This window comes from Arachis stenosperma, chromosome 7, assembly GCF_014773155.1.
Source record: "Arachis stenosperma cultivar V10309 chromosome 7, arast.V10309.gnm1.PFL2, whole genome shotgun sequence".
NCBI classification, from domain to species: Eukaryota; Viridiplantae; Streptophyta; class Magnoliopsida; order Fabales; family Fabaceae; genus Arachis; species Arachis stenosperma.
In genome coordinates this window covers 78,135,156-78,151,124 of record NC_080383.1, presented here as the reverse complement: position 1 = coordinate 78,151,124, position 15,969 = coordinate 78,135,156, and the positions used below count along the sequence as shown (strand labels likewise).

At 39.9% G+C, this 15,969-nt stretch overlaps 1 protein-coding gene across 1 annotated transcript; it reads left to right on the top strand.

The window, feature by feature from the left end:
- Positions 1-11,272: 11,272 nt before the first annotated feature.
- Positions 11,273-14,988, top strand: LOC130939464 (uncharacterized). The gene is made up of 8 exons (XM_057867568.1): positions 11,273-11,764; positions 12,205-12,352; positions 12,472-12,622; positions 12,820-12,945; positions 13,064-13,144; positions 13,235-13,427; positions 13,508-13,778; positions 14,420-14,988. The coding sequence occupies exons 1-8, from the start codon at positions 11,534-11,536 to the stop codon at positions 14,686-14,688; spliced, it is 1,470 nt and encodes a 489-aa protein (XP_057723551.1). The 5' UTR covers positions 11,273-11,533; the 3' UTR covers positions 14,689-14,988.
- Positions 14,989-15,969: the final 981 nt, after the last annotated feature.

Here is a 15,969-nt window from a genome sequence, read left to right as displayed (position 1 = left end):
CGCGCACACGTCCCTGCGCAGACGCAACATCACCCACGCACCCGAGAGTTGGGCCTCTCTTGGGCAAACATTATGTCTTGAGCCCAACCTGATCCACGCCGACGCGCACTACGTGCGTGCGCGCCAATTATGCGAACATGGAAGTTCGCGCGGACGCGTACCTGCCGCGTCTGCGTCAATTCGCTGATGCAAGTTTTTGAGCCATTTTCCAGAGAGTTGAGCCAGTTCTGGGCCATCCTTAAGCCCCTGGCACAACTTGCTTCGCGCGGACGCGCACTTGCCGCATGCGCGCCATCTTGTCATAAATCAGCATTTTAGGCTTCTGACCCGAGAGTTGGGCGTGCCTCAAGCCCACTCTAAGCCTCAGGCCCAACCTCATGTACGCGTGCGCGTACTGTACGCGCACGCGCCGGTTCACAATCTGTCAACCCGTGCTAGAGCGCACTGCACGCTCGCGCATGAATCACCATACTCCTCAATGCACGCGGACGCGTACCTGCCGCGTGCGCGCAGATCTGGTGGCACAACACCCATGCCACTTTCCAGAGAGTTAGGCCTGACTTGGGCCAACTTTAAGCCCCTGGCCCAACTCAACGTATGCGTACGCGCATTATACGCGCACGCGTCCTTTCCTGGTTTGACTCATCCACGCTTAAGCGCGTTCTCAATGGACGCGGACGCGCAAGGTGCACGAGCGCGCCGATTCCGAAAGTGGGATAACCCTAATGCGCGACGCACACTGCGCAGTCGCGCACTTCTTCCCCCCAACCTCTATTTCCGTTTCTTCTTCTTCCTCTGCCATAGCCACCGCACCGCAGCGGCAACCACCACCGGCTGACCCTTTCCCTCCCCTGCAGTCACTTCGCATTCTCTCTCTCATCCACTCACTCTCTCCTTCTCCTCTCGGCCAACTCCCTACCACCGCGCCACCATCTCCGCCGCCACTCCACCATAACTGCCGGCGGCGACACTCGGCAGCTTCCTCTTCTTTCCCCTCCTTCACATTCTCCTATCACTTCCCTCTTCCACCGTCATCGACCCTCCTCAGTTTCTCATTCTTCCGGCCAACCCACCGCGCCGACTGCCTTCCCCGCCACCGTTCACGGCGGTGCAAGTTTCTGTTTCTGCTGCCCTTGCCCTATCCTAGTCCCCCTTACCATTCTCAGTTCTCCCGAGCTCCCAGGTTCCTGCTCCATTGCTGTTATATCTTTTTCTGTTTTTTCCTTTTTATTATTCGTCTATGTTAATTACTGTAATTGCATGTTAGTTAGTTTGAATTCAAATTTTGCTTGATTAGGTTAGATAGAAAAAATTGCGGTTAGGTAGCTAGGACTGGATAGAGGATTCTAGGCCTGATAAGTGCTCCGTTTGTGAATACTTTCTATTTGATGATTTGTCTGTTATGTGCCACTTCTGAGCTGCTCTGTTTGCAATTTGTGTTGCCAAATGCTATCTGACTGCTGCTATGCTTAATTGGTACTGTTTCTATACTATTTGTGCTATTTTTCTATCCGGGAACGTCCAATTTTAAGCCGGAATGCTGCCCGATTTTCAAGGAAATTAGTTTCATTTTGATCTTTATTTCAGTTTTGGGCAAATTTCCATTTCCTTTTGACTTCCCGGATTTGCACAATCATTGTGAACATGAACCGCAACTTCTCGTTCAATTGAGCCTATATATCATCATATCACTAATCCACGTTTCTAACTCACTAATTTCTTTAACCATTTAACTTCCACTCACCTTTAACCCTCTTTAACAATTCTTTCAAAAATATGATGATATTATTGCCTTTTGAATATGAGTTGTTGACTTTAATGAAGCTGGCATTCTTGGTTTACTTGTTCACCTTTGCGTATTCTTTGCAATATCATGTTTGTTATTGCCAACTGTATCCTGAACATGCCTTCTTTGTTACATGCTAAGTGTTTTCTCGCTTATATTCTATCATACTTTTCAGGATGTCGGATAAAGGCAAAGCCATAGCCACTGCTTCCAAGAAAAGAAAACTCTCTACACCTTCCATTCCTTCCATCTACAAGCATTATGCTAAGACTCCATTGAATGATGAAGAAAAAGAAAATCAGCAATTGCCTTCTACCAATCCAGAAAGGGGCACCAGACTGGCGTTAAACGCCAGGAAAGGGCAAGAAGTTGGCGTTAAACGCCAGAAATGGGCACCAGCCCGGCGTTTAACGCCAGAATTGGCATGAAGAGCATTTTTGCTCGCCACATGGTGCAGGGATGAATTTTTCTTGATACCTCAGGATCTGTGGACCCCACAGGATCCCCACCTACCCCACCACCCTCTCTCTTCTTCTTCACCCATTCACCAATCACCTCAACCACTCTTCCCTAAAAAACCCTCACCTATCAAATCCCACTATTCTCTTCACCACTCATATCCATCCTTCATAAAACCTCACCTACCTCACCATTCAAATTCAAACTACTTTCCCTCCCAAATCCACCCATTCATAACTGAACCCTACCCCTCTCTCCACCCCTATATAAACCCATCTTCACTCCTTCATTTTCACACAACCTAAACACTACTTCTCCCCCTTTGGCCGAACCACAAAGCCATCTCCATCTCCTCTATTTCTTCTTCTTCTACTCTCTTCTTTCTTCTTTTGCTCGAGGACGAGCAAACCTTCTAAGTTTGGTGTGGTAAAAGCATTGCTTTTTGTTTTTCCATAACCATTTATGGCACCTAAGGCCGGAGAAACCTCTAGAAAGAGGAAAGGGAAGGCAAAAGCTTCCACCTCCGAGTCATGGAAGATGGAGAGATTCATCTCAAGGGTGCATCAAGACCACTTCTATGAAGTTGTGGCCTTGAAGAAGGTGATCCCCGATGTCCCTTTCAAACTCAAAAAGAGTGAATATCTGGAGATCCGATATGAGATCCAAAGAAGAGGTTGGGAAGTCCTTACCAACCCCATTCAACAAGTCGGAGTCTTAATGGTTCAAGAGTTCTATACCAATGCATGGATCACCAAGAGCCATGATCAAAGTGTGAACCCGAACCCAAAGAATTGGCTTACAATGGTTCGGGGGAAATGCTTGGATTTTAGTCCGGAAAATGTAAGGTTGGCATTCAACTTGCCCATGATGCAAGGAGATGAACACCCTTACACTAGAAGGGTCAACTTTGATCAAAGGTTGGACCAAGTCCTCACAGACATTTGTGAAGAGGGCGCCCAATGGAAGAGAGATTCAAGAGGGAAGCCGATTTAACTAAGAAGGCATGACCTTAAGCCCGTGGCTAGGGGATGGTTGGAGTTTATCCAACGCTCAATCATTCCCACTAGCAACCGGTCCGAAGTTACTATAGACCGGGCCATCATGATTCATAGCATCATGATTGGAGAGGAAGTAGAAGTTCATGAGGTTATAGCCCAAGAACTTTATAAGGTGGCAGACAAGTCCTCTACCTTGGCAAGGTTAGCCTTTCCTCATCTCATTTGTCACTTCTGTTATTCGGTTGGAATTGACATAGAGGGAGACATCCCCATTGATGAGGACAAGCCCATCACTAAGAAAAGGATGGAGCAAACAAGAGATCCAACTCATCATGAAATCCCTGAGATACCTCAAGGGATGCACTTTCCTCCACAAAACTATTGGGAGCAAATTAACACCTCCCTAGGAGAATTGAGTTCCAACATGGGATAACTAAGGGTGGAGCACCAAGAACATTCCATCCTCCTCCATGAAATTAGAGAAGATCAAAGAATTATGAGAGAGGAGCAACAAATACAAGGAAGAGACATTGATGAGCTCAAGCACTCCATAAGGTCTTCAAGAGGAAGAACAAGCCGCCATCACTAAGGTGGACCCGTTCTTTAATTTTCTTGTTCTTTATTTTTCTGTTTTTCGAAAATTATGCTTATGTTTACCTATGTTTGTGTCTTATGGTCATTAGTGTCTTAGTGTCTATGCCTTAAAGTTATGAATGTCCTATGAATCCATCACCTTTCTTAAATGAAAAATGTTCTTAATTGAAAAAGAGAAGAATTGCATGAATTTTGAATTTTATAACAGATTAATTATTTTGATATGGTGGCAATATTTTGGTTTCTGAATGTATGCTTGAACAGTGCATATGTCTTTTGAATTTGTTGTTCATGAATGTTGGCTCTTGAAAGAATGATGAAAAAGGAGACATGTTACTGAGGATCTGAAAAATCATAAAAATGATTCTTGAAGCAAGAAAAAGCAGTGAATACAAAAAAAAGAGAAAAAAGGGAGAAAAACGAAAAAAAAAAGAGAGAAAAAGAAAAAAAATAAAGTTGTGATCCAAGGCAAAAAGAGTGTGCTTAAGAACCCTGGACACCTCTAATTGGGGACTCTAGCAAAGCTGAGTCACAATCTGAAAAGGTTCACCCAATTATGTGTCTGTGGCATGTATGTATCCGGTGGTAATATTGGAAGACAGAGTGCTTTGGGCCACGGCCAAGACTCATAAAGTAGCTGTGTTCAAGAATCATCATACCTAACTAGGAGAATCAATAACACTATCTGGATTCTGAGTTCCTATAGAAGCCAATCATTCTGGATTTCAAAGGATAGAGTGAGATGCCAAAACTGTTCAGAGGCAAAAAGCTAAAAGCCCCGCTCATCTAATTAATACTGATCTTCATAGATGTTTTTGGAATTCATTGCATATTCTCTTCTTTTTATCTTATTTGATTTTTAGTTGCTTGGGGACAAGCGACAATTTAAATTTGGTGTTGTGATGAGCGGATAATTTATACGCTTTTTGGCATTGTTTTTAGTATGTTTTTAGTATGTTTTAGTTAGTTTTTATTATATTTTTATTAGTTTTTAGTTAAAATTCACTTTTCTGGACTTTACTATGAGTTTGTGTGTTTTTCTGTGATTTTAGGTATTTTCTGGCTGAAATTGAGGGACCTGAGCAAAAATCTGATTCAGAGGCTGAAAAGGACTGCAGATGCTGTTGGATTCTGACCTCCCTGCACTCGAAGTGGATTTTCTGGAGCTACAGAAGCCCAATTGACGCGCTCTCAACGGCGTTGGAAAGTAGAAATCCTGGGCTTTCCAGCAACATATAATAGTCCATATTTTGCCCGAGATTTGATGGCCCAAACCGGCATTCTAAATCAGCTCAAGAATGCCCGGCGTTAAACGCCGGAACTGGCACAAGAATGGGAGTTAAACGCCCAAACTGGCACAAAAGCTGGCGTTTAACTCCAAGAAAAGTCTCTACACATAGAAGCTTCAATGCTCAGACCAAGCACACACCAAGTGGGCCCGGAAGTGGATTTTTATGTCATTTACTCATTTCTGTAAACCCTAGGCTACTAGTTCTCTACAAATAGGACCTTTTGCTATTGTATTTTCATCTTTGGATCTTTGGATCTTTGGATCTTTGATCATCTTGAGATCTTTGAATCTTTTGAACACTCTTTGGGGGGGCTGGCCATTCGGCCATGCCTGAACCTTGTTCTTATGAATTTTCAACGGTGGAGTTTCTACACACCATAGATTAAGGTGTGGAGCTCTGTTGTACCTCGAGTATTAATGCAATTACTATTGTTCTTCTATTCAATTCAGCTTGTTCTTGTTCTAAGATACCACTTGTTCCTCAACTTGATGAATGTGATGATCCGTGACACTCATCATCATTCTCACCTATGAACGTGTGCCTGACAACCACCTCCGTTCTACCTTAGATTGAGTGGATATCTCTTGGATCCCTTAATCGGAATCTTCGTGGTATAAGCTAGAATTGATGATGGCATTCAAGAGGATCCGGAAGTTCTAAACCTTGTCTGTGGTATTCTGAATAGGATTCAATGATTGAATGACTGTGACGAGCTTCAAACTCCTAAAGGCTGGGCGTTAGTGACAGACGCAAAAGAATCAATGGATTCTATTCCAACCTGATTGAGAACCGACAGATGATTAGCCGTGCCGTGACAGGGTGCGTTGAACATTTTCACTGAGAGGACGAGACTGTAGCCACTGACAACGGTGATGCCCAACATACAGCTTGCCATGGAAAGGAGTAAGAAGGATTGGATGAAGACAGTAGGAAAGCAGAGAGACGGAAGGGACAAAGTATCTCCATACGCTTATCTGAAATTCTCACCAATGAATTACATAAGTATTTCTATCCTTGTTTTATGTTTTATTCATAAATCATCCATAACCATTTGAATCTGCCTGATTGAGATTTACAAGATGACCATAGCTTGCTTCATACCAACAATCTCCGTGGGATCGACCCTTACTCGCGTAAGGTTTATTACTTGGATGACCTAGTGCACTTGCTGGTTAGTTGTGCGAAGTTGTGATGAAGAGTTGAGATTTCAATTGAGCGTACAATGTTGAGGGTGCCATTGATGATCACAATTTCGTGCACCAGAGGGCATTGTGTGATCTTGAAGCAAGTATTAACCTCGTGCCACTTTCTTTGATGAGATAGCTCCATATTGATAATGTAAAACCGACTAGAATTTCTCTTCAACTTGCTGATCTTTCTATTAAATTTTCACTTGGAGTCAGGGGCAGAGCTAGATGAAATATTAAAGGGGGGTTAAAAATATTTACACAATAAAATAAGACTAAAATAAAATTTTAAGAAGGGCTAAACTAAAATTTACATATAACTTACATGTAAAAATTAAAATTAGGGAGGCCGTTGCCCCCTTTCCTACTACATAGCTCTGCCCCTGCTTGGAGTTGTTGAGAATTTGCTAGTGAAGGTGAGAGCATTTATATTTCCCTTTGATTTTTGTGATCTTGGTCATGGAGGAAGATGTAAATGCCTCTATTATTCTAGAACGACCATTTCTAACAACTGGGAGAGCTCTCATTGATGTGCAAAAAGGAGAGCTCACTTTGAGACTTAATGATGAGCAAATAGTTCTTAATGTGTTTGAGGCCTTGCAGTATCCCAGTGATTCTGAGGGATGCATGAAGATTGATTTGATTGAGCCATTGATTCAAGTGGTTTTAGAAACAGAAGAACTTGATAGTTTCTTAAAGCCTCCCGGGGAGGAAGTTTCAGCTGAGATTGATGTTTCTCCACCCTCCAGGGAGGAGCCACATGTGCTTAATGAGGAAAAAGGGGCACCAAAATTTGAATTGAATCCCTTACTTCCTTCTCTCAAGTATGCTTTTCTAGGAGAGAAGGATTCATATCTGGTGATTATAAGCTCTTATCTGAGTAGTGGTGAAGAGTAGGGGTGGCAAAGCGGGCCGGCCCGCCCTGTCCCGCCTAGGCCTGTACTATAAACGGGGCGGGCCAGCCTGCCCTGCTAACTAAAGTGGGCTCAAAATGCTAGCCCACCCCGCTTTATGGCGGATTGGCCGGCTGACGGGCTAGCCCGCTTGACTTTTTTTTTTGAAAAATAAAATTCATAAAAATTAATCAAAAAATAATAATTAAAAATTAAATACAAATAAAAATAGTCAAATTATAATATAAATTTTTTTACTATCTTTTCTTTAATTTTTAACTTCAATAAAGTTGTTCAAAATAATATATCAATAGAATCATCTTTATTTTAAAAAATAAGTCATATCTTTTAAGCATATATACGAAATTGTAAAATAAAATAAATAAAGTTAATAACTAAAAGAAGAATAAAAATAAAAAAAATATTTAAAAATTATATAATTATTAATTTTGTAGTAGTAATCACTCATTTATTTAATAAAAAAATAAAAAATAAAAATCCTTGATCTGGCGGGCCGACTCGCCCTGCCCCGCCAAAACCCGCAAATTTGGCGGTGTGGGTTTGGCAGATTTTTTTAATTTGGTGGATTCCAAAATCTTGCCCGACTCGCCTTTTTAGCAGGTTCGGCGGGTCGACCCGACGGGTTCGACCCGTTTTGCCACCCAGAGTGAAGAGGAGGCGTTAATACATGTGTTGAGAGACCATAAAACAGCTCTCGAATGGACCATTGTTTACTTAAAAGCGATAAGTCCAGCCAGGTGTATAAACAAGATTTTTCTTGAGGAAGACATTAAACCTGTTGTGCAACTACAGAGGCGGCTTAATCCAACGATGAAAGAAGTGGTCCAAAAAAAGGTTATGAAATTTGGGAGGCCGGGTTCATTTATCCTAATTCTGATAGCCCTTGGGTGAGTCTGGTGCAAGTTGTTCCCAAGAAGGGAGGAGTCACAGTGGTTACAAATGAGAAGAATGAGCCGATTCCTATAAGAACTGTCACCGGTTGACGTACGTGCATTGACTATAGGCAGCTCAATACTGCTACCAAAAAGGACCACTTCCCCTTACCCTTCATTGATCAGATGCTTGAAAGGTTAGTTGTACATGCGTTTTATTATTTTTTGGATGGCTATTCAGGATATAATCAGATTGCAGTGGACCCTCAAGGGCAGGAGAAGACGGCATTCACTTGTCCTTTTGGTGTGTTTGCTTATCGCCGGATGCCGTTCAGATTGTGCAATGCCCCAAACAACTTTTTAAAGGTGATGCTTTTCATATTCTCTGACATGGTTGAAAAGTTTATTGAGGTATTTATAGAAGACTTTTCTGTATTTGGTAATTTTTTTTAATACTTGCTTGCACTATCTATCCTTAGTCTTGAAATGATGTCAAGAGACAAACTTTATTTTCAACTGAAAAAAAATGCCATTTCATAGTGACTGAAGGTATTGTTCTCAGGCACCGGGTTTCAAGCAAAGGAATAGAGGTCGATAGAGCCAAGGTGGAGGTAATTGAGAAATTACCACCACCCATTGATGTGAAGGCAATACGGAGCTTCTTAGGCCATGCAGGTTTCTACAGAAGGTTCATAATTTGATTATCACCGTTCCACAAATGTCCAAATCACCAAATGCACACCAAACAGAAACCTAGCATCCAAGATCCAAAATCAAGCTCTCAACACCACCAATTTGCCTCCAACACTCATAATTCAATCTAATACCATATAAATATCACTAAATCAAGATCAAAGCTTACTAACTCAATAATTCACAGAGGGTTTGAGAGTTCTCACCTTACTCATGCACCATTTGAATAAAACCCAATAATTTTCTCAAGTTAAGTTGATCCCAAAACACTAAAACAATCACAAGTCTTAATATCCAATGTCCAAATTTTGAAATTAAGGGAGTGAGAAGCTGAGTGAGAAACTGAGACTTACCTACCAAATTGTTCGGTGGATTTTGTAGACTTTGACACAGTGGTAGCGTGGTCGTAGACGGTGCGGCGATTAGAGTTTCGGATTGCAAGTTATGTGGATTAGAAATTGAAGCAAGGGTTTGAAGCTCTCTCTTCTTCCCCCTTTGTGTTTTCAACATGGAATGAAATGTTCTAAGGGAGAGAGAGCTGAGTTGGTGTTATACAGGTTGGGCCTTGGGCCCGATTTAGGCTCGGTCTAATCGATTCGGTCTATTGGTCCGATTTTGAGTTAAAATCTTTAAAATTAGTACCGAAATTAGTGTTTTAATATTTCTACCTCTTTGGATTCATAAAATTTAATTTTCTAGCTTCTTTAATTAATAATTAATTTATTAACTAATTATTCATTAATTACGCGGGGTTTACACGGACGGTTGACTAGCAGACTATGCAGTGCATTGCATAGCAATTCTGCACGGCCAGAGAGCATGGTGCCTTCTATGGTGTACCTTTCTCTACCCGACCAATGACTATCTCGGTTTGGGTGTCTCAGATGTCCTCGGGTGCCAGCTCCTCTTACGGACTAGATCTCCAGCCAGGGTCTCAGTATGTTAAACCTTTTTCTGTTGACTAGGGCCGACTGATGACTACCTCACATTGGTTACTTCTCCCACCTCAGTATCCACCACCACCACCACACTTCCAGACACAGGCGACTGAGCAGACACACCCGTACCTTTCACAGCCTCCCCCGTCACCGTCACATGCAGTGGCCTTTTCACCACCACCGTCTCCTTAGGATCCGCAAGGCCGCAGACCATCTCGCCAAACCCAGCCTCCCCCTTATGGCACTGGGCATCGCCTTCATTACCCTAGGGACCAACATCCATGATCGGCAATACGTGTTGTTAGATTATTTAATAGTTTATCCTATATTACTCTAGAGTACAGTGTTTTGTTTCAAAATTTTACATTATAGTGATTATGTACTCATACCTTGTTTAACGAATTTTTTTAGTTACTATCCATGCCTTGATTAGGGTCATCATCAGAGGAATCACTTTCGTGGCTATCGACAGCATACTCTTCGTCGGATTCCTTATCCTCAACGTCCATATCCTGCACTGGACTAGCACAGTGCAATGGTCGTGGTGCGAGCGAAGGGTCATCCGGTACAAAGTTTGAGCTGCCAGCACCAGCACCACCAACATCACGAACCTCTGTAGAAAGCTCCATCTCTTGTTCTATTATAATTATGTCGTGCACGTCAAACATTAGGAGTACATGCTCATCGCCATCGAACTAGAATAGACGAAACCGAAATACACCATTCCCCATCGGTGCTAGCATTCTATACCCAACTCTACCAACCTCTTTTCTCTCCCCACCGCCGACGTGCATCAATATCATACTTTTTTAACTCGGACAACAAATTTGCTCTTCAAGTTCGGAACAGTGTAGAACTCTCATACTCAAATATAACTCCACTGCCCATTTCTCATCCGACAGTTGGAATACACCATCACAACAAAGAAACTACTGCCACTAGACATTTTTGCTAAATATTTCGAAAAAAAATGGAAGAGAAAGAAGAATTGAGAGATTTGTTGGTTTTTCTTATCCTTTTATAAGGGGTTAATTTTTGTTGTATTCTATCTCGTTTACTTGGTAAACGTTTTTTAATCTCACGTATCTCGTAAACGAGATAAGTATAGCCATATTTCGTTTACACTAAATGAATGAGATATGACTATACCGTTGTCCCACGTGATACGTTGCCACGTGTTCGTACCGTGTAAACGAGATAAATCACTTAATGAAAATCTGTAAATGCCTTCAAATTAACATATATTGGTAATTAAAATATTTATTTTATGAATTTGGATCCTCTAAATTTTGAATTTCACCTTAGAGGATAAATTTTTCACTATTTATTTCATAGGTAAGATCATGAGAAAATATGAGAAAAAAATTATTCAAAAATAAAATAATTTTATTCTCAAAAGTGAAAATTCAAAATTTAGAGCCTAAATTTGTATTTTATTTATTAAAAAAAAATCCTTTTTCATTTAAAAAAATTCAATGTTTTCCTCCCAAATTTGGAAAAAAAAAAAGAGATCCAATCATCCAAAAGGAGAGAAAAGTGAAAACCCTCCTTTAGAAAATTTGAACTTTTCAACTCATTTTCTTCCACTTTCTTAAATCCTCAGTTCCTCACCAACCTTCACTCTTGTTATCGCTCTCATAATCTCGACCCTTTTTGGTGGATCTATTGAGCTCTGGCGTAGCATAATTAGAAGTAGCAGCTGCTGCAGAAACAAGAAAAAGTGTTTTCATGGCGGAATCGCGGTGATGTTTGAGTTTGGAGGTGGCGTTTGGAGGAGCTGCTGAGTGCTGCTTAGAGGACATGGAAGGTCGTGGCGGTAGCGGCGGTGGTGGGAGGAGGATTACGGTGAGTCCGAGGCCGTGCAGTGGGCGGAGAGTGGTGGCGAAGAAGAGAACACGTGGCGGTGTAGGAGGAACAGATGGGTTCTTGAACAGTGTGAAGAAGCTTCAGAGGCGCGAAATCAGCTCCAAACGAACCCGTGGGTTCAGCATGAGCGATGCGCAGGAGAGGTTTCGCAACATCAGATTGCAGGTTCCCTAATTTATTTAATTTAATTTAATTTTTTTATATTTTTCATTTTAAATTACACTTTGACATTTTGCTGATGATTCCTTTTTGAATGGATTCAAAAAAGAGTAGTGAATCTTAGACATGTGATTTGCTTATTATACCTTCGAGAGTGATACTCTTTCAAAGAGAAAGGTTTTGAAGCTTGGTTATGGTATTAATTTCACAAACAATTTGCTTTCTTATTTTAACTCAAAATCTTTACTGTGCAATATTTGAAATCATTGCTTCTTGTGGTTCAAGGTGATAATGATCATTGTTTTCATTCTAATTGTTTGATGGATGTTATCTGTGGCCATGTTTTTCTTTAACTGAGAATTGAGATGTGTACTTTTCCTTATTATGGTCAATTTCACCATTCCTTGCGATTATATCCGAGTTTGATTAAGGGTATCTACTTATAGGAAGAATATGATACACATGATCCAAAAGGCCGTCCCTCCGTGGTATTACCCTTTCTGAGAAAAAGGTCAAAGATTATTGAGATTGTAGCAGCACGGGACATTGTTTTTGCTCTTGCACAAAATGGTGTTTGTGCGGCATTTAGCCGAGGTAGGGAAAGTAACTCAATCATTTGTTCAATAACATTATATCTTACTACAATGTACAGTTTTATTTTGTTTGTGACATAAAGTCGATATTAGATGTATTTTACTCATTACAATTTGCAGAGACCAATGAACGGATATGCTTCTTGAATATCACTCCAGATGAAGTTATCAGAAGCTTGTTTTACAACAAGAACAATGATTCACTTATCACAGTTTCTGTCTATGCTTCAGACAGTTACAGTTCTTTGAAATGCAGAAGCACAAGGATTGAGTAAGTATAGCTCTGCATGCTTTTATAAATAATACTTCTACCCTTGGTTCTCATGCTGAATGATAGAAAGACACACAGACAAGTCAACAATATCACTAAACTTGCAAACAGATAGTGTAGTAGATAGCGAAAGCTGATTGTCCAATTTTGTGTTATTTATTGTGTTGCTTGCTAAAATATCTATCTACATTGTTCAGATATATAAGACGGGTTCAATCAGATGCTGGTTTTGCTCTTTTCGAATCTGAGTCATTGAAATGGCCAGGTTTTGTGGAGTTTGATGATGTAAACGGGAAGGTACTCACGTACTCTGCTCAGGATAGGTAAAATACTTTTCTGTTTTGATTTTTTTCCCCTTTTTGTCGTGTTCTTTCCCCTGGTAGAGATATAATGAATTCTTGATTGTGAGACTTACTTTTATTTGGGTTTTTTTCTTTGTAGCATCTACAAGGTGTTTGACCTAAAAAACTATACAATGTTATACTCCATATCAGATAAAAATGTACAAGAGATTAAGATCAGGTGGTTTTCCTTTTTGTGCTTGTGTGTCTTTTATTTAGTTTTGTGCGATACACTATTTATGCTGCTTTAATCCTGTTTTTCTTTTGTCAGTCCGGGGATCATGTTGTTGATTTTTGCTAAATCAAGCAGCCATGTCCCACTTAAAATTCTTTCAATAGAAGATGGTACTGTTTTGAAGTCTTTCAATCATCTCCTCCATCGGAATAAGAAGGTGGATTTTATAGAACAGTTCAATGAAAAGCTTCTTGTGAAGCAAGAAAACGAGAACCTCCAAATTCTTGATGTAATTTTTCTGTTTACCAGATAGTTGTACACATTGTCCTACATCATCATATCTATCTAACTTTCTTTAATTAACCTTAGGTGCGGACTTTTGAGATAACAGAAGTCAGTAGAAGTGAATTTATGACACCATCTGCATTTATATTCCTGTATGAGAATCAATTGTTCCTTACATTTCGAAATCGAACTGTGGCTGTCTGGAACTTCCGTGGAGAACTTGTAACTTCTTTTGAAGATCACCTCTTGTGGCATCCTGATTGCAACACAAACAACATATATATAACCAGTGACCAGGATCTCATCATATCATACTGCAAGGCTGATTCTGATGATTCATTATCTGAAGGAAATGGTACTTCTTTCTTTTTTCTTTTTTTCTTCGTTTTCCATTTAAAAATATCTGCTCAGTTGGCTCCATATTGGGGCTTTGTGCCAATTATTATTCACTTATTTACTCGCCTAAATCATTGAACATCAAATTTGTTTGGTTTAGTTTTTTGGAAAATTACATTTAAAGAACTAGGATGAAAAAAGTGCTATGAAAGGGGAAGGAATTGATTTGTGTTTAGTTTGAATATTTCGAAAGTAAGTTCAAGAGAGGTGTTTTGTTTCAGATAGATAAAGTAAAATTTACCTTTTCAAACATAACCACTTAAAAGATATAGCATAATTTTTAAAGGCGAACAATATAATATTGGGGGTAATAGTGAATTTCATTTTGGAAGTACTTTTGGCAAAATGAGAAGTATCTTTAGATTCACTTTCGTCAAAAGTAATTTTGGAAACCCCAATAGTAACTTTGAAAATGCAATATGGAACCAAACATAATGTTTTTACTATATAGACTCCCCTTAACTTCAAGACACACAAAAAGCTGGGTTTGCTAAATGTCCCTTTCCCATGTCATGTAATATTTCTTTTCCAGTGTTGTTTCAAGGGAGCGCTTCTCATTGAAGGTGCATAACTAACAAGTTCTGCTTTCTTTTAATCCAGCGGGATCCATCAATGTCAGCAACATTCTAACTGGTAAGTGCCTTGCGAAGATAAAAGCAAGCAACAGCTCTCCCATTGTAAACCAATGTAGTTGCGGCGACGATTGTTCAGGTAGCTGTCATAACACGAGGAAACAAAAACATGACACCAAAACTAGGAGCACAGTTGCAGAAGCTTTGGAAGATATTACTGCTCTCTTCTACGATGAAGAGCGCAATGAGATCTACACGGGCAATAGCCACGGTCTGGTTCATGTCTGGTCCAACTGATGTGTTGCTATATTTATTTTGCCTTGTTCCTTGTATTATCTTTCTTTTTTTCCATGATTAGAAGTGATGAGTTAAAGGCCAATGCAGCATTGTATGATTCCTGTAACTGGTCTCTCTTGGACACCTAGTGGTACAAAGCTTAATTGTTGTTGGAGGTGATAATTCTATGTTATAGGTTAAGTTTGTTTCTTAGGTAGCAAGAAATCTGTATTAAGTGAAATACTCTGTTCGGATAACTAGCCAAAAGTTGTGTATCCTGTAATTTACATTACATTTATGGATCCACCTCTTGGATGGAAATGTGAATAATGTTCAAAATCCTCTCTGGCCATATGTTTCTTTGATGCTGGTCTTTGCTTCATGGTGGCAATAAGTGAATTGTTTACTTATTTTTTTTTATAACATTATCTAGAATGTTTTAAATGTACACTTATTTGGGTTCAAATGCAATGCAATCTAATCAAATTATAGTTGCTCATTTCATCTACTACACCAAATCAAAAATCTATTTATATTTAGTAAGAATATTATTAAGTCAAAAAAAATAATTTTGACAAGTTATTATTGAACTCTTTGACAAGTCAGTGTTCGATGAGTTTAGACTTCGATTATTGTTTAGTGCAAAAAATATTGCATTGTCGATCAACTTCCAAATGCAAATTGGAACCTCTTTAGAAGTGGTTAAATACTCAGTTACCTACTATTAAAATTGTTACTCGACAAAATTTGGGTCGAAGTCATTTTGTGTAGACAGAGATGTGTCAATGTCATTTGGTGTCGATGTCGACGAGAAAGATTCAATCAAAGACAGATGTGAAGCGTCAAAAGCCTTGAATATTTCGGTATCAAGGCGTCAAATCAATAAAGAACTATGGCATATTAAAAGGATATGGCCGAAGAGAAGTTTGATATCGCAGAGAGTGGAGTGTCTTTGGCGGGAACGGTTATTGAAAAAATAATTGGATATGACGATGTATCAAGAAAGAAATGGTCGAAGGTGTGGCATATTAAAAGGATATGGTCGAAGAGGAGGTTGATGTCGCAGAGAATAGAGTATCTTTGGCGGTAACGATTATTGACGATATAATTGTATATAACGATGTATCAAGAAAGGAATGGTCGAAGATGTCTATAAATAGAGAAGTAACTGAAGAGCTAAGAGTTGGAATTCGTTTTCAGAAAACACTCACGCTCACTCATATCCTAGCGACTCACTGAGTCTCGAATATCTTTTCTGTAGGATTCCTTCCATTTTATTTATTGACTGTATTGGAGATATTT